Source organism: Meriones unguiculatus, chromosome 12, assembly GCF_030254825.1.
Source record: "Meriones unguiculatus strain TT.TT164.6M chromosome 12, Bangor_MerUng_6.1, whole genome shotgun sequence".
NCBI lineage: Eukaryota > Metazoa > Chordata > Mammalia > Rodentia > Muridae > Meriones > Meriones unguiculatus.
In genome coordinates this window covers 84,888,581-84,912,193 of record NC_083360.1, presented here as the reverse complement: position 1 = coordinate 84,912,193, position 23,613 = coordinate 84,888,581, and the positions used below count along the sequence as shown (strand labels likewise).

The following is a 23,613-nucleotide window of genomic DNA, read 5'->3' as shown; positions in this document are numbered from 1 at the left end:
TGTGTGTGGGCTGTTTTGTTCGCTCTGTATAACGGGATACTGAGGCTCAGAGCAGTAAAGTGACTTGACCAAGGGCCACACAGGAGGTCCCCAGGACATCTCGATTTCCCCTTCCCCAGTGACAAGAGCAGAAGGGTGATGATTTGGGGTGGCCCGTGTGGAAAGGGAAAGAGAGAAAAGAGACTCTTCCCACCTATGATGTCGCACATACTACATACTCTGGCGGGTAGAGAACAGCCGTCAGGCACACTGCGCAGTGTGCAGAACAGCTCTCACATCCAAATGGTCAAAAGTTGTAGGGCATGGGGACTATGGCATCCAGAGGTTGTGGTAGCCGGAGGAGAGACGCGGAAAGGTGACCACGTTTGGGCATCTACTGGTGGAAAGCAGGGCACAGAAGACCAAAGACCACCTTCAAAGTCACAGTGAGAAGGAACCTAGACAAAGAGGAGAGGTACAAGGGCCAGGCCCTAAGGCCACAGAGGCTGTGCATGACTCCATCCAGAGGGCAGTGGGGAGGAATGGTGGGGTGCTAAGAAGAGAGCTCTATGAGCAGATGCCAGCTTTAGGAAACCCCTCCTGGGATGTAGGAACCACTGGGCATTGTTGGTGGGGCATAGACGAATGCCGCTATTTTGAACAAGCGTCTGTTACTAGTCAGGAGCAAGACGCTTACAAACATTCATGACCCAAAGATTCTGCTTGTGCACATACATCTTGGGGTAATCTTTCCACAGCCCCACAGGGGCATGTAAAAAAGATGTCTGTTGTAGTATTATCTGTGAGGAGAAGGGAGGAGCAGGCTGGGTACCCATCCTTGTACGGTAAGCCCCGTGGAGTCTTACGGGAGGTTATATGTAGTACTTGGCTCCATGGGGACCTCAAAAGCCTTGTGCTGAGTGAAAGGAGGATACTAAAACTTACATGCACAAAAGTTTTGTTTCGTTTGAGACAGGGTCTTGCTATGTAGTCTAGGATGGTTTTGAACTTGTGATTCTCCTACTAAAGTGCTAAGATTACAGACAAATGTCATCAGGCCTGGCTAAGAATTCACCTTTTGAGACCATTTATAGACAAGACATAAAAACATCAGGGTTGGGGAGAGGATATAGAGGATGCAGCTACAAAGGGAGCTTAACTAACCACTCCTAAACTCAGGAGACCGGTGGCCAGGCAAGATCTGCCGACGAGGAGAGACAAGAGGAAGGCTCCCGGCCAGGCCACACTCCCAGGCAGGCCACGCCCCAGACCAGCGGAACCCGAGAGGCTTGGTCGTGCGCAGCCCGGACAGCAAAGGGAAGGGCGCTCCGCCGCCGGAAGGAGCGGTGCGCTTTTTGGTTCCCGGACTCAAGCGCTGAAGTCCCGAGTAGCAATGGAGAGTTCTGAGCCTGACCCTGCGGATGACACTTCCATGGACGCGTTCCTGGAAAAGTTTAAGAGCCAACCGTACCGCGGCGGCTTCCGCGAGGACCAGTGGGAGGAGGTGGGCGGTCCTGGGGGCTCCGCAGGGGTAGGAGCGTGGTCCTCGCGCCTGGTCGCTGGCTCTCAGTTGAGTACCAGAAACCATCGGCCTCGAGGTTTTGAGGGTCTAAGTTGTCAGTGCGTTTACGACCACAGCGTTTGGCAGGCAGCGCTGTGACCCACCACCGCCTGGTTCTGCTACCAGAGCTGTTTCTTGAGTTCTCTGAGCTGGGTTCCTTACTTGTAAAGTTGCTTTCCCTGAAGCACCTAGGGCTCATAAGGTTGGGATAAAGATGAAAGGAGATGATGAAGGTGGTCAGGAACGTGAGAGCGCCCAGTTGAGTGAGAGCACCCTTAGAGAGTGTTGGGAATCAGGATCCCACACTTCAGTTTTCCATCAGAGAAACGGGCCTGTATAAATCCAGCCAATCATGAGGATTTCAATATCATGATCAACGGGGAAAAGCAAAACAAACAAAGAAATAAAAAACCCTTTGATGCTGTGTCTTGGGATTGGACTTAGTCAGTGGACAACACTAATCTGATTTATTCTTTTAAAATCTAGGAATTTGACAAGATCCCTTTATTTATGAAGAAAGCACCGTCAGAAATTGATCCGAAGGAGTTTCCTGACTTGGCTTGCCTCCAGTCGATTATTTTTGATGATGAGCGATCTCTAGAAGGTATGTTGTGACTAGCGTTTGCTTTGTGTCTTTGTTGAGGTGAGCTAAAGAATGAGTTAGAGGGCTAACTTGGCACTATTCACTCCACACATTCTTCATTGGATACCTACTAAATGCACACAGTTCCAGGCCTCAGAGGTCAGACTCCAGTGAAAAGCCTAAAGAATCAGGAAGGATGTCTGATAAGTGCCAATAAGTGTATTATTGCTGCAGTGGGCACTGTTGTTGAGCTTGGGGTCAAGTGCCTTTACCTGCTGAGCCATCTCTCTAGAGCATCTTTTATTCCCCCTTTAAAAAATAGCACTCATAGCTAGGCAGTGGTGGCCCATACCTTTAATCCCAGCACTTGGGAGGGGAAGCAAGCAGATCTCTGAGTTCGAGGCCAGCATGATCTACAGAGTTGAGTCCAGGATAGCCAGGGCTACACAGAGAAACCCTGTCTCAAAAAAAAAAAAAAAAAAAAAAAAAGCACTTAGTAATATATGTCATAACATTTTTTGGAATTGGTTCTACCATTAAGTTTCCATGATGTTGTGTCTCCATATTGACACCCATTTTATCATACTCTTAATTTGGATTTTTCTTTTTCTGTTGATTCCATCTCTTTCATGTATCACATAGCTGTTAGTTTGCCTTTCTTTTGCTCTGCTAAGACTGACCAAAATGGATGCGGGGGAAGAGAGGCTTTATTTTAGCTTGCAGGTTATAGTTAGTCCTAAAGAACTCGAGCTGGAACTGAGGCAGAGACTATGGAGGCCTGCTCACTGGCTTGTTCATTGCCTTGTTCAGCATGCTTTTTGTACAGCCCAGGACCACCTGCCCAGGACTTGTACTGCCCAGTGTGATGGGACCATTCATGTCAATCATTATCAAGAAAATGTCCAAGACAGGCCAATCTGATGGAAGCGTGTTGTAGTACATAGGAGTGTTGGGCTACATAATGTTTGTTATTAGCCCTATGATTATCACGGCGATATTATCTAACCTGTATCACAAATAATAAGACACAAACACCTGTTAGATTTTATAATTGCCTTATTTACCTTGGGCCAGGTAGATATTTCTGCCTGTGCTGTCTGAATCACCTCACCATCCATCTCCCAGCCCCGATGCCATTCTCCTTAACCATCCTATCTTCCATCTATAATCTTATAAATACTTGCTTTTATTCTTTAATTGGGCCTTTTCACACCATTATTGGAGTCCTTCCTCCTGGCCCCACGTGGTTTCTTCTTTAGCTGACCCATCATGGCATCCTCCTTCCTCCTTTCTTCCTGTCTTCTCCCTTGAATGCAAAAGCCCGGGAACCTTAGCCACCCCTACCCCGTTCTGCCTTGCCCAGGTAAAGGCTATTTACTTGACCAATCAGGTATGTCTTAGGCAGGTTTACAAAACATGGCTGGGTGTAACCAGATCTTGAGGGCCAGTAACAGAATCAGACCAACCTCCAGCAGAGGCATTTGCTTGTCTGTCTCCTTCTTTGAGGCTCCCTCTTTCAAGATGACAAAAAAACCTACACGCACAATATTACATTACTGCATGATAGAGATTTTTAGTGAGCTTTCTAAAAGGTAGGACATGGTACTTGTTTCCTCTTCTTTGCAGAGCAAGCAAAGACCTATAAAGATGAAGGCAACGACTACTTTAAAGAAAGAGACTATAAGAAAGCTGTGGTTTCATACAGTGAAGGGTTAAAGAAGAAGTGTGGAGACCCTGAGTTGAATGCGGTCCTGTACACCAACCGGGCAGCAGCCCAGTACTATCTCGGTGAGTACTCACTCCGACTCTGCTAGCTCTTCTTCATGTGCGCATGTGTTCATGTGGCTCGGGGGAGGAGGGTTATGTGTGTGCAGGGGAGAGGTTAACCTGGGATGTCGTTCTCAGGAGCCTTCTTCCTTGTTTTTAGAACAGGAGTCATTGGCCTGGAGCTTTCTGAGAAAGGCTGGCTGGCCAGCAAGCCCCATGAATCCAATTGCCTCTGTGTCTCCCCTCGGCACGGGGATTACGAGCCTATGCCAGCACAAGTAGCGTTTTTATGAGGGTAACTAGGGGTTGACTCAGGTTCTCAGGCCTGTTGAGCAAGCCTTTCACCCACTGAGCCATCTTCCCGGCTTGACTATTATTTCTGAAGAAGTTACATCTAGGGCTGAAGAGATAGATGGCTCAAAAGTTAAGAGTACACGCTGCTCTTCAGAGAACCTCAGGTTTGGGTCCCAGCACCCACGTCAGGCTGCTCACAACTGCATGTTCACAGGCACAATTCCAGCTCCAGAAGTATGATGACCTCTAATGTCCATGAGCAGTCACACATGTGTGCGCGCACGCACACACCTTTAAAAAAGAAAGAAGAAATTTATGCCAGCTCATGCCTTTAATCTTGGAACTTGAAAGGCAAAGGCAGGTGGATATAAGACATTTCTTAAATTGATTATTTTCTTTTTTTGTTTTTATTTATTTGTTTGTTTGTTTGTTTTTGAGACAGGCCTTCTCTGTGTAGCCCTGGCTGTCCTGAACTCACTTTGTAGACCAGGCTGGCCTTGAACTCAGAGAGATCCTCCTGCCTGTGCCTCCCGATTGCTGGGATTAAAGGCATGCACCACCACACCTGGCCTTAAATTGATACTTTTCCTTATTCCGTGTAGTGTTTTCTCTTTATGGAAATGGTGGCTGCTGATGCTCTCTGAACGAGGGGGAGAATGGGGCTGAGGGCTGTAGTTCTGCTTTACTGAATCACCGCTGGGCCTGGGGGTTCCAGTCCAGATGCCGTGTTTTTGTGTCTGCCTAGAGTGAATCTCCACTCTCTCACCAGGTTTGGGGAGGGTAAGGCATCTGGAAATCTGAGGGCCTCGCTCCCATTGCAGAGGGCCCTGGTGCCTGTGACACGTAGGCCTGAGTGCTTTGTCCTTCTGTAGTGTGGCTTGGTAGCTCAGGGCTTTTCCTCTGCTTTCTGTTTGCAAGCATGTCCCTTTGCTTTTCAGCTTTCAAAATGTATTCTGTGTTCTAAGTGCCTTTGTAAGTGTCTGGGACCCTGTAAATCTCAGCCCCTTGGGAGAATGAGGCAAGAGGATCCCAAGTTTGAGGTCAGCCAGGACAATTTAAGGGAATTGTTTGTGAAAGCTCAGTACCAGAGGGAAATTACAGCTCACTTGTATATACAGATCACGTCGATACCTAACACATTCAAGGATTGTTGAGAATAATTTCTAAGAGAAAACCCGATTCAAAGTGGGTGCTAATTTATTCTCTAATTTATTGGGACACTTTTCTTTTCCATGTTCACACCAATTTCATGTTGGCTTTAGTTTGCCAGCTACTAGTGACACTAGGTATCTCCTCACGTGATTGCTGGCCATTTCCAGTTCTTCTGAATTGCCTGATGCTGTGAACCCTAGGACTCGATGAACGTAACTTTATTTTTCCGAAAGAATGTTCAGTTGTTCTGACTCCTTGGAAACCGTCAATGCCGTGATATTTTGGAAACATTTTGATCTCAAAACTTTTCTTTCTTTTATTAATGGCATTTTGTTAGGTAATTTTCGCTCTGCCCTCAATGACGTGCTGGCTGCCAAGAAGCTAAAGCCCAGCCATGTGAAAGCCATAATAAGAGGTAAGTCTCCGTGAGCTGCGGGGTGGCCATCATTGTGGAAAAGCTGGCGCTCTGCACCTAAAGCTGCCAGTGAAAGCTTGGCTCCTGAGGTGCTGGGCACTGGGGAGGCCACCTTAGTCCTGAAGCCCTGACGTGAAGTTCCTGCTTCATGTCGGCACTTCTCAGATGCCTCTACCTCTTATGCTGTGTTTGTAGGAAATTGAAACTCGCCATTTTAAATTACTAAAGAATAAAATTAAGACAACAGCATATTCTGATCTTCTCCCCAGTTTAGCTGAGTGAAAGGCAAGATCTTCAAATGCCATGTTAAAAGTAATTAAAAGATAAGTTGTGGGGTCTTTGCCAAGAACTCCGCTGTTGGGCTCTTCCCACGTTTTTCGGGGTATGGTCTGACCTTGTAATGACACTGCATTCATTATTTTACTTCACCTTTTCTTTGAGCTTGGGGTGCTTTGCAAACTTTAATTTTTTCATCATGTGTTGAACTTCCCTACATTGCCATGAGGCAGTTTAAACTGCTTTACCTAAGTTATGCCTCTTTAGATGTCTGTGGATAGGGCTGGGAAGTAGATCCTTGTCCCTCAGCCACAGGACAGAAGGCCCTGAGTCAGGATGGGCTGGTAGAGAACAGTCCTGTGGAACTGATTCACTGTCAGCCTCACCTTACAGTCTGCTCTTGGCAGGGCATCTGCTGTCTGTGTCAGTTTGCTCGTTTGCAGATGATGAGGTTAGAGTCTTTTTTTACAAAAAGTATGTATTTATTTTGTGCGTGAGTAGACACACATACGCCATGATCTGTGTGTAGAGGTCAGAGGACAACCTTTAGGCTTTCCTCCTCTACCATGTGGTCTCCAGGGAGTGCATTTAGGTCATCAGGCTTGGCAGCAAGGGCCTTTACCTCCTGAGTCATCTCCCTTATCTGGGGTTGAAGTCTTTGACAATCAAGCCTTTTTAGTAAAGTTCTGATATTTTAAATTTCGATGAAAAGCCTAAAAGAGCCTACGTAGAGAAAAATGAACCACAATTGTATCACAGCGTTTAGAAATAGAATCAAGCTATGTTGCTTAATGGTAGGGCACTTCTCTGGCATGCACAGACAGAGTGCCTCAGATTTCATCCCAGAATGCAAACAAACCTCAAACCAGTCAAGCAAAAACAGATTGGGGGCAGTTTCAGCAGACGGCTATGTAAAAAAGAAAAATTAGAAGAGACCCAGTTTGGGGCTTCAGTGTTGACTCATAGCTGAGGAAATTCTGCCTTATCATAAACATCTTCTGAGGGCTGGAGAGATGGCTCAGTGGTTAAGAGAACACTCTGCTCTTGCAGAGGACTAGAGTTCTGCGCCCAGGGACTCTCAGTTGCCTAGGTCTAGATAACATTTCTGGCCATTTTAGGCAGGCACTTTTGTGCATATATATACGTGCATGTGCGCGCGCGCGCACACACACACACACACATACAATTAAAACAATAAACACATCATTTGAGATAGGCTTTATTCTCCCGTTTGCAGATGAGGCCTTTGTCCTCAGGGTCCAGCAGGTAGATGACAGCCATTTTGTAGCCCAGCTCTGTCTGACTACAGGGCCTGTGTTGTTTGATGAGAGGTTCCATTTTCCAGTCCTGTAGACCAGGAAGGCTTGGAAGTTCTGAACTAAGTGGGGATTAGGTGATTTCTGATCCACAGTACTCAAACCCTTTCCTTGTCTAGAACTGAACTACAAAGAGCTGCATCCTGTCTCTCCTTTTGGGGCTGGCTGGTGGCCGGTGGGGAAGGAAGGAGGAGCTTTGTTCAAGGAGGAGCTTTCTGTGCGTGTTATTCCTAGATCCTCAGGACTCTGGCTTCTGCAGGTGCCCTCTGCCATCTTGAACTGAAACACTTTGCTGAGGCTGTGAGCTGGTGTGATGAGGGGCTGCAAATCGATGCCAAAGAGAAGAAACTTCTAGAAATAAGGGCAAAAGCAGACAAGCTGAAGGTTGGTAGCTGTCCACAGTTTGCATTTGCTAGTTAGCGTTCCTTAGATTGTGACTCAAGCCATTGTGGGAATACACGGTGTGCATGCTAGCTGTCTATACTAGTGGTAGCTGGCTTTGCCCTGCCAAGAGCAGGGTGCAAATGGGGATTCCCACAGCCAGTTTGCTGAGAAAGGTGATGCCTGAGCCCAATCTCTTAATGGCTGAGCGGGAGTTTACTGAGCAGCTAAATGAGGCTTAGGGGGAAGAACCTTCCAGACAAGAGCCCTAGAGGGATACTTCAACAAATCTGTGTTTGAATCCTACTTTTGCCACTGCTGAAATGCCGTGGACAAATTCCTGTTATTCTTGGTCCCAGCTTTGCAAATGAAGAGTATCATATGTACCTTGAATGTTTTTATGAAGATGAAATGAGCTAAGTGGGTTTTCACATTATCTAGAGATAATATACAACAGAGACCCCATGATCTGCAGAGCCTAAATTATTTGGCCTCTTCTCTTTGTAGCAGATGCTGGCAGTTGTCTATCAGCTGCAAAGCCAAGGGTGAAAGCAGGAGTGCTGGGGGTGGAGACTGGGGTAGCGGAAGAAGATATGAACTCCGTTTCTGCCAGATCAAGTAGAATGGTCATGTTTTCCTCTCGCAGCTTGTAACTGCAGAAGGCAGAACCTGTGGGGTTTTGGCATGGATTCTGCGGCCACCCCCGAGCAGTTGGGGTCCCCAGGCAGTACTTGTCTTCTCCACTGGGGTCCCCGAATGGAGATGCCCTTTCTCCTTTATTGGTGGCATCTTCCTCATCTGCCTAAGCCCACATTCGGGGCAGAGTCAGTCACCCACGTTCGCTGTACTCAGTCCATACCGCCAGGTGCACCAGGCACAACACACCGGGGTGCTTGGCCCTTTACTTGGCAGCACGCCTCGGTGAATTGCAAGTTCCTTGGGTACAAGAACTAAAATTTTGGTTTTTGTAACAAGTAGGTTTTATGTTTCTGCTGGCCCTGACCCTGACCCCTGGGACCATGCCATGCTCTTGTTTACTGAACCAGCCACTGGCTAACCCTGAGCAGGCATGTGGCTTATGTAGAGTCTGGATATAGTCCTGCGGGCTGGGTAAGAGCGAGAAAGAATTACCTGGAGCGGTTAGCATCTGAATTTCATTTCCAGAGGATGGAAGAGAGGGATCTGAGGAAAGCAAAGTTGAAAGAAAAGAAGGAACAGAGTCAGAATGAGGCTCTGCTTCAGGCCATCAAGGTGAGTTCTCAAACCCTAGGCCACACAGTGTATGAAGTCCCCTGGTTGTGTGAAGCCTGCCAGGACCTTTCTTGGGATGCTTTTGCCCTCACAGCTGTGTTTACCCTGGGCTCTGGAGTCAGAACAGCATGGTCAGTTAGCTCTGCTCCTGCCTGTGCCAGTCTTGGCAACGTACTGAGTGTGTGCTCTGGACTAGGCATCCTCTCATTCCATCTCCACAGCAGCCATCTGGGGAAGGCCTTCTTGTTTCTAGTTTACTAACCTTAGATTGAAAAACACCTCATGCAGCTCCTGGGGTCAGAGCCGGGGCCTTTGCTCATCGCTGTAACGTACCTTACAGCCTGAGGAAGCCCCAATTTTAGGGTGTTGCTCACACTAACAACAGTAAAACCCTCCCTGTCCTGCATTCTGAATTGAGTGTAGTCTAGGAGGCTCAGTGGCCAAGCCAGTTTGTGATTGGTACTTAACCTGAAATGAATGAGTCTGTGCATCTTATTTTTTGTCTTTGGCACATGGCTAGTCTCCCATTTGATGTTGCTCTGTCTTTGAAAGGTGCCTGCTGGGCTGAGGTTTTAGTTTCATTCTGGGTTCAAGTTATGCACCCATTTAAGTTTTAACTTTGAGAACTTAACACAGCTAAAGTGTACCTCACTTGTCTCCCCCAGAAGGCAGCTGGTTAACACATATTAACAAATTAATATAGGGCTGGAGAAATGGTTCAGAGATGAAGAACAGTGGTTCCTCTTCTAGAGGACATGGGTTAACTCTCAGCAACCACATAGCAGTTCACAACTGTCTGTAATTCTAGTTCCAGGGCACCAGGCACCCTCACACAGACATACATGTGGGCAAACCACCACATAAATATAAATCTTTTAAAAAATGTTAAGTAGACTGGTAAGTGGATATGGTGGCACATGTCTGCAATGCCACTACTTGAGATGCAGAGGCAGGAACATGGTGAATTTGAAGCCAGTTTCAAATACTAGTGAAACTCTCGTCTCAAAAACAAAACAAAAAATCCCAACCCAACAAACAAAATAGAACAATATGCTCTAGGTTTTTAAATCTGATATTCATTCAGAGAGGATTTGGCCATTTTATTGAATAACGTACCCAGATATTTGCATACAGAGTTTGTTTATTATTATTACTATATGCTTGAATATGTTGTATTTGTGTACCACATGCATGTAGTGCCCACAGAGGCGGGGCCAGAGTGTTAGGAATGGAAGCTGGAAAAGCAGCCGCTGCTCTTAACCATTCAACCGTCTCTCTAACCCCACATCAATACACAGTGCTGCCTTAGTTAGGGTTTCTCTTGCTATAATGAAGCATCATGACCAAAAGCAGGTTGGGGAGGAAAGAGTTTATTTGGCTTACACTTCCATGTAATAATTCATCAGTCAAGGATGTCCGGGCAGGAACTCAAGCAGGGCAGGAGATGATGCAGAGGCCATGGAGGGTGCTGCTTACTGGCTTGCTCCTCATGGCTTGCTCAGCCTGCCTTCTTATAGAACCCTGGACCACCAGCCCATGGATGGCAGCACCCACAGAGGGCTGGGCCCTCCCCAATCAATTACTAATTAAGAAAATGCCTTATAGCTGGATCGTATGGAGGCATTTTCTCAATTGAGCCTCCCTCCTTTCAGATGACTCTAGCTTGTGTCAAGGTGACATAAAAGTAGCCAGCACAAAAGCTGTGTTTTACTGGTGGTTTAAGGCAGAGGCCATAGATGGCTGACATTGAATCAGTTCTCATAAACATGTATCATCCAAGGTTTTCCTGTAGGCAGCGGTAGAGTGGACTAATGTCAACAGACTGCTTGGCCCCACAGTAGCTGATCCTTTAAGAAAAAGTTTGCCATCTAGGGTGTACCTGTAATCCCAGCACCTGGAAGCAGGCGACAGGAGAATCAGAAATTCAAGGCCAGCTTGGGTTACATGAGACTGTCCTGAAAAAAGAAAAGAAAACAAAAAAAAGAAAAAGTTTGCCAACTCCCACTTTTGTGCTATCATCCAAACTAATTTTGACTTCCCTAAATGTGCCTCCCTAAACCTTAGAAACCTTGACACACAGAAGAGGTGGCCCTAACCTGGAGACCCTTGGTGGAGCTACGCTTCAGTAAGGTAGTCAGGTTGATGTTAGGCTTTATTTTAGCATCCCATGTCACCAAAGGGAAACATTTGCATTCCTGTATTTGTTGCACTCCTGCCCTTTCTGTGCCTTTGCACGCGCTAGTCCTTGGGGTGGCCTGCCCATGCATCCTCTGCCTTTCAAAGCCAGTGTTCAAGGCCAGCACTTCTAAGATTCTGCAGCTACCGTCTGCAGGTCCTCGGCTCCACCGCCTACCTTCTGCTGTAACTGTTCCTTAGCCGCTCCCTCTAGACCAGAAACAGCCCGAGGGCAGGGAACCGTGTCCAGCTGTTCTTTTGATGCAAGGCTAAGCACACAACAGATGCCCATGAAGGTAAGTTAGACAACTGGTGCCTACTGTGTGCCAGCCGCCAGGATAGTCAAGATGGATCTGTGTGGAGCAGGCCCTGAGGAAGCTCGTATGGCTGGGGCTTGTTTCCGTGACGTGTGTTAGCATCTTCCTACATGATAGGGTCTGTTCGAGTGTGTGTTCCTGTCTTAATCCAGGCTAGGAACATCAGGCTTGTCTCTGAAGTGGCCGGTGAGGATGGAGAGTCAGCCTCTGGTCCAGCTGAGGTCTTCCTGGATGGGCTCAGCTCTGAGAACCCCTGCGGAGCCAGGCTAAGTGTAGATGAGCAGGGCCGGCTGAGCTGGCCTGTGCTGTTCCTGTACCCGGAGTATGCACAGTCTGACTTCATCTCTGCTTTTCATGAGGACTCCAGGTATGTGTTTACCCAACAGCCCTCCACCCCGCTGTGTGTTCCTCCTGCTGACGTGTCAGAAGAGACAGGTTGGCTTTTGGCTGAGGAGCAAAGAGAGCAGTTTAGAGGCTGTCCACTAGGACGCTGATAGGCTTCTCTGTCATTAATCTGTTTACTTGCTGCCAACACAGGTCTTGCCTCATCACTGTGTGGGTGGTTCATTGTAGGTGGTCCGTGTACATAACTTCGCTGTGTGTGTATTAAAAAAGGTATAGATTGTACCATCTAACTTGTGATTTCAAAGGGCTAATGCTTAGAAAGACTTTAGCAGAAAGCCACCAGTGGTGCTCCTGTTTAAACTACTTTATTTGGGGTGTTTAGGCCTCTACCTCCTTTCCACCAACCCCCAACCTTAAGTAGGAGAGAGAAAAGGTTAGTGGGAAGAGGGACCCGGACCCCTTTACTTCGCTCAGCTAGTGTCACAGGGTTCTTTTAGGGCTCTCTAGCAATCTCTGTCAGCAGCAGACGCAGCCAGCAGGCTCCTCCACGCCACTGCACCCCACCTCACACCCCACCTCACCCTCTTTGGTCTCTAGTCTCTCCAAAGTGTTATAGGTCATGCACCCACACCAAACGCCACACTGAACTCCACAGAACACCTCACGGTCTCTTTCTAAGCTCTCATAGTCTCAAGAGTCCTAGACCACACCCCTCTCTGTACAGCACATGGAAGGCCCTTAGCAGCTGGCGAAGATCACACCCCGCACATGACAGTTAATAGGTGTAGACAGACTATAGCCCAACTAAAATCCCACACTTGAGATTAAAACAAAAGCCTATTTCATGACAAACAAAGAAACCAAAACTTCCATTACAAAAGACTATGTTACAGACAGTGAAAAGCCTTCATGCTTTGGCACTCTTGTCAAAGTAGGTTAAGCCTGACTGTCATGCTTTTGTTCGTCAGTTTTCTGAGTTGGCGTCCACGGAGTGATGTGGGAATGTAGGTGGAACATTGATACCAAAAAGCACACCTTCCTCTTTAGGTTTATTGACCATCTGATGGCCATGTTTAGTGACGCACCCTCCTGGGACGAAGAGCACAAGTACCACCCGGACAGTTTGGAGGTAAGAAGAGTTTTATTTCGTTCCTAAGGGATATCGGGAGGTGTACACGGCAGTTGAGGGTTTTAAAAACTGTTTGTGTAGGATGCGTGTGAGATTTGCCAGAGCACGTGTGGAGGTAAAATGGACAACTTCTGGGCATTGGTTTTCTTCTCTGTAGGTTCTGGATATTGACCTCAGGCCATCAGGCTTGTTCATCAAGAGCTTGTACATGCTAAACCATGTACAAGCTCTTGAGTACTTTTTTTTTTTCAAAGATACATAAGATCATTTACCATTTTAGGCCCACAGTTGATGACATTCTCAAGCTCATTTGCATTGTTAAATACCCATTACCACCATCCCAAACTGAAACTCCACACTCATCAAACAGGAACACCCTCCACACTGCCCTTGGCCACTCTACTTCCTGTCTCTCTGAATGTGGCCAGTTGGGACTGCATTTATTTCACTTAGCCTAGGTCTTCCAGGGTCAGCCAGGGTCTAGAGTGAGTCATATTGCAGCATATGTGAGACCTCCTTTGTAAGACTGAATAATATTCTGTTGTTAGGAGTTTTGAAATAGAACACAATCAGAGTTTCCTGAGTAATGAATTGTTTCCTGAATGTTTGAGAGTGAGACAACTGATTCCCAGCAACCTTGAACTACTTTCATTCATGTTTCTACATAATCTCAAAAGAGCCATCAGGGTTGGGAAACAAGCATTGGTTGATGGCGTCAGTTGTGTCCGCAGGCTCCACTCAGGTCCCACATACTGTCCCAGGAAGAGTCCTCTTGTTCCAGGAGCACCCAGGAAGAGTCCTCTTGTTCCAGGAGCACATAGCGTATTGATTATGTCCTTTATTGTTCCCACCCAGACCTTGCAGAGATACTGTTTCCTATGACTGAAGTTGGATTCTGTGTGTTTGGCTGTCATAGGAGTGGTGCTGTGTTCTCACTGTCACCTGTCAAATGGGCTCCGGTCCTGTTTGCGGTGATGGTCACCCTGGTCCCACCTGACCAAGGAGGAGTCGCCAGGTCGCTACTGCATAGTCACTGTGTGTGTGTGTGTGTGTGTGTGTGTGTGTGTGTGTGTGTGTGTGTGTGTATACGTGTGGATATCACCAGTTCTGGCCTTCTATCATGTGATTTCTGAACTCAGGTCATCAAGCTTGGCAGCAGGTACCTTTACTATGGAGCCATCTCGGTAGCCCAGCATTTATTTGACACAATAGATTTATGGCTTTCTCTTTTACTCAATGACTTACAGTTTATTATTGGTTGTTTATGTTCAAATTGTGCTAGAATTGGTCGGGGAGACTTTCTTCGGGTTTGTTTCTGTCGACTAGCTTACTTGCCATCTTTAAGTACTTGTTTCTCCGAGTTTTGCTTTCTTCATCCCAGCTCTGATAGCAGCCATTTTTCCTGAGGACTCTTGGTTGTTTCTATTGGAGAACGGTGTTTGGAAGCCAGGATCTCTGTGCGCTGTTAATATTGGGAAGGGGACTCATGCCTGAGTGTGTGTGGAACGTGTGTCCCCAGTTCTACAGCATGGGGTTTGCTTTATTCATTTTCTCTATTTGTAATGAAGACGTCGGGGCTTTTGGAGTCAGGTTTTTCCTGTGGAGCGCAGGCTGGCCTGGGGCTCAAGGTAGTCCTTCTGCCCCAGCCTGTGTGTGTTACGGTTACAGCTGTGTGTTACCATGCCCAGCTGACCTAATGTCCTTTGATCAGTCCCCTTCTGTCACCAGCATGGCACCTTCCTAGAGGAGCCCTGAGCCCCATATTGGACATCTGTCCCAGCATGGCAGCCTTCCTTTTCTGCAGACTCTGATGTTCTGCATGGCTCATCCCCTCTGTATCCTGTTCCGGCTCTAACCTACACACAGGCCATCCTGGCTGGGCTTAGTAGCACTGGCCTGTAATCCCAGCCACTTAGGAAGCTGAAGCAGGAGTCCAGCCTGGACTAACCAGCAGTTAACTTGGGTAACTTATGATCACCTTTTTTGTTTTTAAAAGCAATGAAAGAGGGTGTGGCTCAGTGGTTGAGCACTCACCTAGCATGTGTGAACCCTGGGTCCTATCCTTGGTACTGCAGATAGCAACAGAGAACAAGAACAGTGAGCCATTCTCTGCCGTAACTGGTGGTCACCCTTCATCTATGGAGGCCTGATAGCCCCTCATTGTTCTGCCCCACACGTGTGGATATTGTTTTCAGTCCTCTTGGGCTCCAGCTTGCTGCCCTAGGCCACATGGCTTCCAAGGAAGCCCTTCTTTTCCTGCTTAGGCTGCCTGGCTCCCGGCGTGAGTGCTTCCCTCTCCTGGTTGAGCTCAGGTATGCCTCCTGTGAGAGGTCCTCACCTTGCTCTGCACACACACCCTTCTCACCTGCTCTGGCTCTTCCTTTGCTGTGGGTCACTGTGGCTTTCTACTCCCCAACCCCAATGGCATGGAGACTAAACTGAAGGCTACACAGTCCTGGGCTTGAGCTTTGGTGCCTCTTCACTGCCTGAGTGACAGGAGGAGCTATTCCCCTCCCTGACCTTGGAGAACACAGCTGGTTGTCAGCTTTCTGGGTAGCACAGTGGGAGCTGACTGAGCACCTGAGCCTGCAGCCGTGTGGAGGAGGCAGGCCTTCCACTATTGCCATCCCAGCTTCTCCTCAGAATGGGTGCAGCACAGTAGCACTGCCGAGCTCTTGTCTCTCATTCTCCCCTCGGCTCATCTTGCAGGTCTACTTCGAGGATGAGGACAGGGCAGAACTCTACCAGGTGTCACCCAGGAGCACCCTGCTGGAAGTGCTGCAGCACCCCAGGCGAGTACCTCCATGGAACGGTGGGAAAATGCACAGGCCCCTTCCCAGAGTCTAGTCAGATCCTCTGCTCCCTGACACAGCCATCGCAGCCAGACTTACGAACAAACAACAAACAAATGTGCTAGGTTGTATTTGAATGTTCATGTATGTTCAAAGGTTCACCCTGAGTGGAAGGGCCAGGAAGAATGGAGAGTGTAATCCAGTTAACCACTCTTTGCTGCTCCCTGCAGGTACGCTGTGAAAGCCCTTACACCAGCCTTCCTGGTCTGTGTAGGATCCTCTCCTTTCTGTAAGAATTACCTTCAGGGGAAGAGGGTGCACAGGTAATATTTGATCCAAGCCCCCAGGTCTCTTCCCTCAACTTCCTCTGCCTGGAATCCACACACTTGGATTAGCTGGGCCGACCTAGAGCCCAGCACTCTATCCCCAGGGACAATGGTTTCTAGCCTCATGTAGGAGGCTACCGGCCTCCTTGAACCTCAGCCTATCTAGCTGAGTACTAAGCTCCAGCTGGGCCTCACCTCCTCAGATTCACAGCTCTGCCCTGGTCAGAGCACCCTTGGAGTCCACCTCCGAAAGAAGCATTTGCTACAGTCACCAGAAGAGCTGGCCTTGGTAACTCCCTGACCTGTAGACTCTCTCGGGATGCAGCGACAGTCATAACCCTTGTGACAGTGGGCACATACAGAAGGCACTCCTCAGCCCTGCACAGAACTCTAAGGCCTTCAGGCTGAGAGACTGGCTCAGTTCTCTCACCAGCATGGGGAATGCTGTAAAGGATGCTGTGGATGCTATGAGATAAATGGAGTCACATCTATTTCTGTATTGACTGTACAAACTGAGATCCTCGGGACTACTCAGCAGTCTACCGGTTTCCCTGACCTCCCACTGTGAGAACTTCCAACAGACCAGACCATAACCCGAGTGCTTCCCCAATTCCTCAGCTTGCGTTTTGCTCCTGCCTCAGCAGAAGAATGTTGGATTAAGGTGTGCACCACTGCCTGGCTAGGATTTCATACCTTCTGATCTGAAGGTAAAGGAAAGTCTTTACCTTCACAGGTTGTTTTTGTCTTGAGCTGTTCTCTGTGTCCTAGAGACTTTGTATGCTCTCACCTGCAGTACCCACCCCTGCTCCCAAGGAGAGCATACTGCTCAATGCCCATGCAAGGGCCATGAGATGTGACATCTGACAGAAGCTTGAGGAGCCAGTGGGCAGGGGCCTACAAGTATTCTTTTCCCTCTCCTATGAGGCCCCATTTCTCAGATAGGAGCATACCCTTCAGCCTGGGTGTCTGTGCAAAGCTCACAGGAGCTGGCCTAAAACCAGTGTTTGTAACATGAATGGCATTTTTTTTTTTTATGGTAAACACTGAGATTTAGGGAGTTGTTTGTTACTGTAGCAAAACTGACTAATACATCATTAAATTGAAATCAGCTGGTGGCCTTCAGATGGGCTAATTTTGGGTCTTGTGTTGTATGCATCCTTGTTTCTGGAAGGGAAATTGTCTGGAATATTAAGGGAGACCAGTGCAGCTTTCTTTCCCAGGGCAGGTCTCTACAGCCTTTTCTCCCCTGTTTTTGGAAACACTGTAGACATTCTCTACTTACCTAGAGACTTCCCCTGACTTTCTTATAAGAATTCAAAGTCTATGTGAAGAGCCTAACAGTTGGCAGCAGTCCAGCAGGCATTGCAGGATCTCAGGAGCAGCCATCTGCAGCCACCTCACTGTCATGGGCAGATCACCTTCCATTCTGCCTTCTTCCTGTCCAGTTAGAGATCTGACTGCATCGCTTCTTAGGCTCAGTGAGGCTGAGGTGAGGCAATGGATAACAACAAGGTTCAAATTAAAATGCACCTGGTAAGAATTCTGGATCTTCTTACCCTCAGGCCCTGCCCTTTCCATCAGCCAACTTTTACTCTTTTTCTTCTAGTCCCTTGTGAGGAGGACAGATACATGGTACCTGGGCACAGGTAACCAGCCACGTGTCAAAATAATAGTTTAGTATAAATGGCTTATTTTAAGTTATGAGCTAGTCAGAGAGCAGCCTAGCTATATGGCCTAGGTATTTGTAAATATATTTTGAGTCTCATGGGTCATTATTCCAGGAGCTTGGAGCCAGGAGGAAAAACATGCACCCATACTACATATTTGATCCTCTGGAGTTATCAGCTTGGATGCCACAGTGGGAAGGGAGTGTTTTAGTTTTTGCTGTGATGGAACACTGGGTAACCGAACTTATAGAAGAGTTTATTAGGGCTTTACAGTTCCAGTATGTTAGAGTCCAAGACCATCATGGTGGGAAGCATGGCAGCAGGCAGGTAGGTATGGCGCTGGAGCAGCAGCTGAGAACTCACATTTTAAGACAACAACCACAAAACAGAGAAAGAGCTAACTGGGAATAGCTGGGCTTTTGAAAACTCAAAGCCCAGCCCCAGTGACACACCTCCTCCAAGGCCATACTTCTTAATCCTTCTCAAACTGTTCTACCAACTGGGGACCACACATTCAAATATCTGAGCCTCTGGTGGTCATTCTCATTCAAACAACCACAGGGAAAACAGGCACCAGGAGCTGCACTATTAGTCCAGGGCCAGCTCTGCTGCTTGAAGCCCCTTTCAACTGTAAAATGATTGTCTTAACATTGACATTGCTTGTAGCCCTGTGCATCTGAGACCTCAGCCCAGGATTGACATGTCCACAGTGAATATCTCCGGTTGTCCTGTTCCGGGCACATACATACATACTGGCAGCACTGCACCAGCGGTTTGCAGTTGGGTGATTCTGCATGACATCATTCAGATGACATAACTTGGTGGGTGCTGCTGGCATTAGGAAGGTTGAGGCCAGGCATATGTCTTCCCTGTGCCCACACTGGCACATTAGGGCTGAAGAGCACCACGCAACCTCTGACTTAGGGTCATGCTGCTTAGTGGATGTAGTGAATCTGACCCTGGGCTGGCAGCTGCTCCAAGGAAGAGAGATACACAGCAAGCAAGCCTGTCCTCATCCTTAGCCGAGCCCTCAGAGCCTCTCGCTTCCCTCAGCACTCCTGGTGTAGCTGTCAGGACCCTTTCGGAGCTCCACCCTCACACTGGTGTGGCTTGCTTTCCTTTCTGCAGTCTCCAAAGGCAGTGTGTCCTGGTCACAGTCCAGCTATGCAGCAAGTGGAGCAGTAGCCAAGGCCCTCTGCTCCGGAGCCAGGCTGCCCATTTCCTACTTGCAGCCCCACGCACTCCAGTGGTGGGCCTTGGGTACCACTTGGCCCAACTTGTCAGTTCTTCAGTTTCTTTATACTGTGAGGATTGAACAAGTTAGCCCAGTGAAGCCCATGGACCACAACTTGCCTCATAGCAAGTGTTTGATCTGTGACTCTTTATCCCCCAACCTTCTGGTGCTCTCAGCTTCAGGCATTTGCACATTCTGTTCCCTTTTCCTGGCCTATGTTCCTCCCATTCTTGGTGTCTAGCCTGTAAGCTGCCTAGTGCCTCCTCCAGCCAGGCTTCCCTGGCTCCTTAGGCCTGTAGTCTGTTGCTGTGCCCCATCACTGCCCTTCGCACAAGGCACAGAACTAACTTACCTGCTGGTTTATCCTACTTTGTGCACTGCCTCTAGGGCCCAAGCTGTACATATGTAATGCCAGGGCCTGGCACTGCTCCCACTCAGCATCTCAGCAATCCACAAGCAGTCATGGGCTTGGGACCTCAAGAAAGGGTGACTCATGAACAGGTCAGAGGTAGAAGCCAGCACCTGTGGGGGACTTGGCCCTATGTTGAAGGACTGCAGGAGACAGTTTGAGCAAAGCTACAGATGCTTGAGGTAGCATATGCTGGGAGAGCAACCTGCGTAGAGAAAGAGCAGCCAGGACTGAGCGCCTGGGCCAGGCCAGCAGCACTCTAGGTGCGTGGTGTAGACCGGCTCCCACACCTCTAGGCCATGGGTAGTGTAAAAAGGCGGCATGCAGAGCTTGAGCAACCTGCCAACTGTCAACTAGTGAACTTGGAACAATGAAGTGGAACAGGACTTGAACTCAGGACCTTCCTGAGCCCTCCAGAGGAAGCAGGACTGCCAAGACTGGGCCTGCCTCCAGGTCTGCTGTGGGCCCAGGGGCACCACTAACTCCAAGCTTACGGTACAGTGCTGGCAGTCACGGAGCTGTGCAGGATTCCCAACCCGCTTAGGAGACTGTTCTCTTCAGAAGCTCCAGCCAGAGCCTGCAGCCATAGACCTCTGTCAGTGGGGCTTCCACTGAGTTTTCTTCTATGACTTTTTATTCCATTCGGTCTCCTTTAGCAGCACAGATTTATTACCTCACAGTTCTGTGGCCAGAAATGGGCATTGGCTCTGCTGTTCTCTGCTCCAGGATTTAAAAGGCTGAGGTAAAAATGTCAGCCTTCTAGGCTCTTCCTGTGGATTCTGAGAACCTGCATCAAGGCTTTGGGGCGGTTGGGAGAATAGAGTTCCCTGAGGTTGTAGAACTGAGGTACCCCATGCCTTATGAGTCCTTAGGGGGTCCTCTCTCTGGGTCCTGGGTGTCTGTAACTAAGTGCTCAGTGGTATATCACATTCTGCATCTCAGGCCTGGGACTCCCTTGCCACATCTGACTCGAGGCAGAGAAAATCCTCCGCTTTTAAGGATTTGTATGATTAGACAGTACACATCTAGACAATCTTGCTTTAAGGTATATAGCATTTTCTAAAACTATTTTTAAAATTTAAATTGGCACATAGTAATTAGACGTTCTTAGTGTAGTGTGGCCATTTCTGTATGTGTACTTACTGTGTAATGGTCACACATACATCATCTCTTTCTATATTGCAAACATTGAAAAATCCTCTCTACTGGCCCTTTTAAAATAGCAAACTGTTGTCAACTTCAGTTGTACTGTGCTATAGAACTTCAAAGTGATCCCTCCTGTTCTACAGTCGTCCTCTCCATTCTCCTCCTCCCCACCACCCTTTGACACCATTTCTAGACTTTGGTAACTACTAACCCATTCTCCATGTGTTTGAATTATACTTTTTACTTCTACAGAAAGCACAACCATGCCCGGCTTACAGCCTGTTTCTGAGAACCCCAGCCAAAGCATCTGCCCTTGCAAAGGGGAAGCACTGTCGCACACCCGTGTGTGCCCTCATTGTACCTTGCTGTGGCCCTGCAGTGTTCATTAGCCAAGGGCAACAAAGCTCAACCCCGGGAGTTTGTTGGCAGCCTGGCAAGCGACTGGCTTGACGACTGGGGCACAGTCCCTGCACGAGAATTCTGTCTGAACGTGGGAAGCATAAGCATGCCGCCCCCTTCTGCTGGCCCACTGTGTCCCCTACAACCCACATGCAAAGTACCACCTCATGTCAGGGTGGCTGCTACTAACCATGTACCTGCAGTGGCCCAAGGTCTGTCTCCATTTCACCTGTAAGCAAGTTGAGTTCCTGAGACTCTAAGGAAGTGCCCTTCAGACTCATACAGTAAGTAGCCCATGCATTCTTACTCTAGCCTGGGCTCTCACACTACAAAGAAAACCATTGTTTTAAGTTAAGTTCCTTTTATAGTAAGTTTGCAGTAACACCTAAAATTATCTTCTCATTCTTTCCCCAATAAAACAAAGCCCAACAATCCACTAAAACATACTGGCATCTTAATATAGGAACGGGCTGCAGGAACTCTGAAGAGGTTGGTAGCCAGGCAGTTAAGGTGCAATTTCAATGTATTTCTGCAAAATTCCTTAATTGATGGCTCAGTAGGTACTTGTTCCATTAAAACACAGAATATTAACGGAGGCCCAATTCACATTCTAGGCTGATTTACATGATGGTTATATACCAGCCGTTCTCCCTAAGTATTAATTCAGCGGTTTCCCAGCCAGTTGCCTTTAGACCTCTCCGAGAAATGAGCAAGTACGTGATATTTCAGCCTGCACTGAATTATCCAGCCAACATCCCCAGTTCATCCGTTTATGGCAAGAGGTAAGCTTGCTGTCCCAGGAAGGTTATAAAGCATTTTCCCAAGGACAAGATCCAGGTCTAAGGATAATGTTAATGGCAGAGCCAAACCTCCTGGGGATTTCCTAAATTGTGCAAATGCATCCTCAGGAGGAAGAGAAGGGTTTCTTGAATGCACTCTAAAAGTTAGTCTCTCTCTCCTTGAGACAGGGCTTCTCTGTGTAGTCTTGGCTGTCCTGGACTCACTTTGTAGACCAGACTGGCTTCGAACTCAGATCCACCTGCCTCTGCCTCCCAGAGTGCTGGGATTACAGGTGTGTGCCACCACACCTGGTTAAAAATTAGTATTTCACACAGGTGTCTCTGCAACCCCATATTGCCTTACGTTCCTCTGAGCATCGTACCAAGAAGAAAGAGGCATGCAAAGGACAATTTGTCTTGGGTCACAACCCCAGAAAGTGCTCAGTTTACGATTATGCCTCTTTAGATCTCTGCTCACCAAACATATTGGCGCCAGAACACTAGCTGTGTGATCCCATGATCCCAATGTCTAATACTCAAGCCTGGTCCAGGTTGCTACTGTGCTTTGTGTTTAACTCCTTGTTGGAAGACAGAAAATGGGTACCTGTTTCAGCCGCCTATGTGGCTTTGGTAGCTCAGTGGCTGGCCTGCTACTTCCCAGTCAGATGGCATGAGTCACTCTGTCCCTACTCCAGGCTGTTTTTCATCTGTGAACCAAGTGCTCGAGAAGTTCTCCTGTCCCCAAATGTGGGGTTCCTGGGATTCTGCACCATCCTATTCAACTTGCACATTTACGGAAAGTCTAAGATTAACTGGCCCTCTAGTCTTGGAATCTGGCTTTTAACGTGCCTTTAGGCTAGCTTTCCTTAAATAAGTTTACAGAATATTTGCAATAAAATAAAAAAAAAAGAAATTAAAGCTAGGCTTAGGGGCGCATTCTTGTAATACCAGTCCTTGGAAGGCTGAGGCAAGCCTGGCCCGCTGCATCGAGAGACCCTATCTGAAAAATGAAGCTGAAGATGTGTGGACTGCAGCTCAGTGGGACACTGTCCGGCATGTGGGCAAGCCCCTTGGTTCATTTCCTGCACCAGAAGGAATAAATAAAGTGCTTGTGTCTAGCAGTTTTTGTTTGAGGCAAGGGTCCCAGACTGGTCTCAGATTTGCTATGTAGCAAAGAATGACCTTAAACTTCGACCCTTCTGCTTCCATATTTTGGGATTGCAGATATTACAACACTGTCCTGGTTTAAGCTGTGCTGAGGATCCATGGCAGGACCCCATGCCTGATAGCAAGTACTCTACCAACTGAGGCATGAATTTGAGTTTCTCACAAGGCTAATTAAATCTAGTTTTCCTTATTGAAACCACTTTCCATGGGCAGAAGGCAAGCAACATCCAGCCAACAATCCCCAGTTCATCTGTTTATGGCAAGCTTAGGGCCAGCATGTGAGTTCTAGGTGTGGTCCTCCATAGCCATGCGTCCCTGAGCCTCAGTTTCCTCACCTGTAAAGTGTAACAGCACTGACCTTGCAGTGTTAAGGTCTGGAAGCAGCGTGTGAAGGTGCCACACAGCAGTGGTGCGAGGCAGGCCCTCAGTAAACCAGGCCGCTAAAGGTAGAGGGGGCTGCCATCGGCCTGATGCCCACTGAAATCACTCAGGGAAATAACCAGCCACAGTGTGGGTTTCAGGGGTAGATGATCCTACTCCAGCAGCTCTTGATTCTGACTGCAACCAGAGTCTTTTGGAGGCCTTCACCTGTGTGGTCCTAGGCCAGAGCCCCACTGGAACTCGAAGCTCTGAAAGGGTAGGGATCCCAATGTGCAGTTAAAAGCCTCAGCTGTGCGACCCGACCTGGGCTTGCTCTCAGAACCGCAACTATTACAAAGGCTGCTTGCTTCTCATGTCACTGTGACCAAAATA

The 23,613-nt window shown here is 48.0% G+C and overlaps 1 protein-coding gene across 2 annotated transcripts; it reads left to right on the top strand.

The window, feature by feature from the left end:
- The first annotated feature begins 1,298 nt into the window (after nucleotides 1-1,298).
- Ttc4 (tetratricopeptide repeat domain 4) lies at nucleotides 1,299-17,191 on the top strand. Of its 2 annotated transcripts, none has more exons than XM_060366077.1 (10): nucleotides 1,299-1,483; nucleotides 2,027-2,144; nucleotides 3,750-3,911; nucleotides 5,674-5,751; nucleotides 7,603-7,727; nucleotides 8,889-8,975; nucleotides 11,620-11,834; nucleotides 12,860-12,941; nucleotides 15,651-15,733; nucleotides 16,263-17,191. In XM_060366077.1, exons 1-10 carry the CDS (start codon nucleotides 1,373-1,375, stop codon nucleotides 16,465-16,467), a joined length of 1,266 nt encoding a protein of 421 aa, XP_060222060.1. In that variant the 5' UTR covers nucleotides 1,299-1,372; the 3' UTR covers nucleotides 16,468-17,191. The 2 variants fall into 2 exon arrangements, with proteins under 2 accessions (XP_060222060.1, XP_021490966.1); XM_021635291.2 differs by having other exon boundaries at nucleotides 1,302-1,483; nucleotides 15,964-17,191.
- Nucleotides 17,192-23,613: the final 6,422 nt, after the last annotated feature.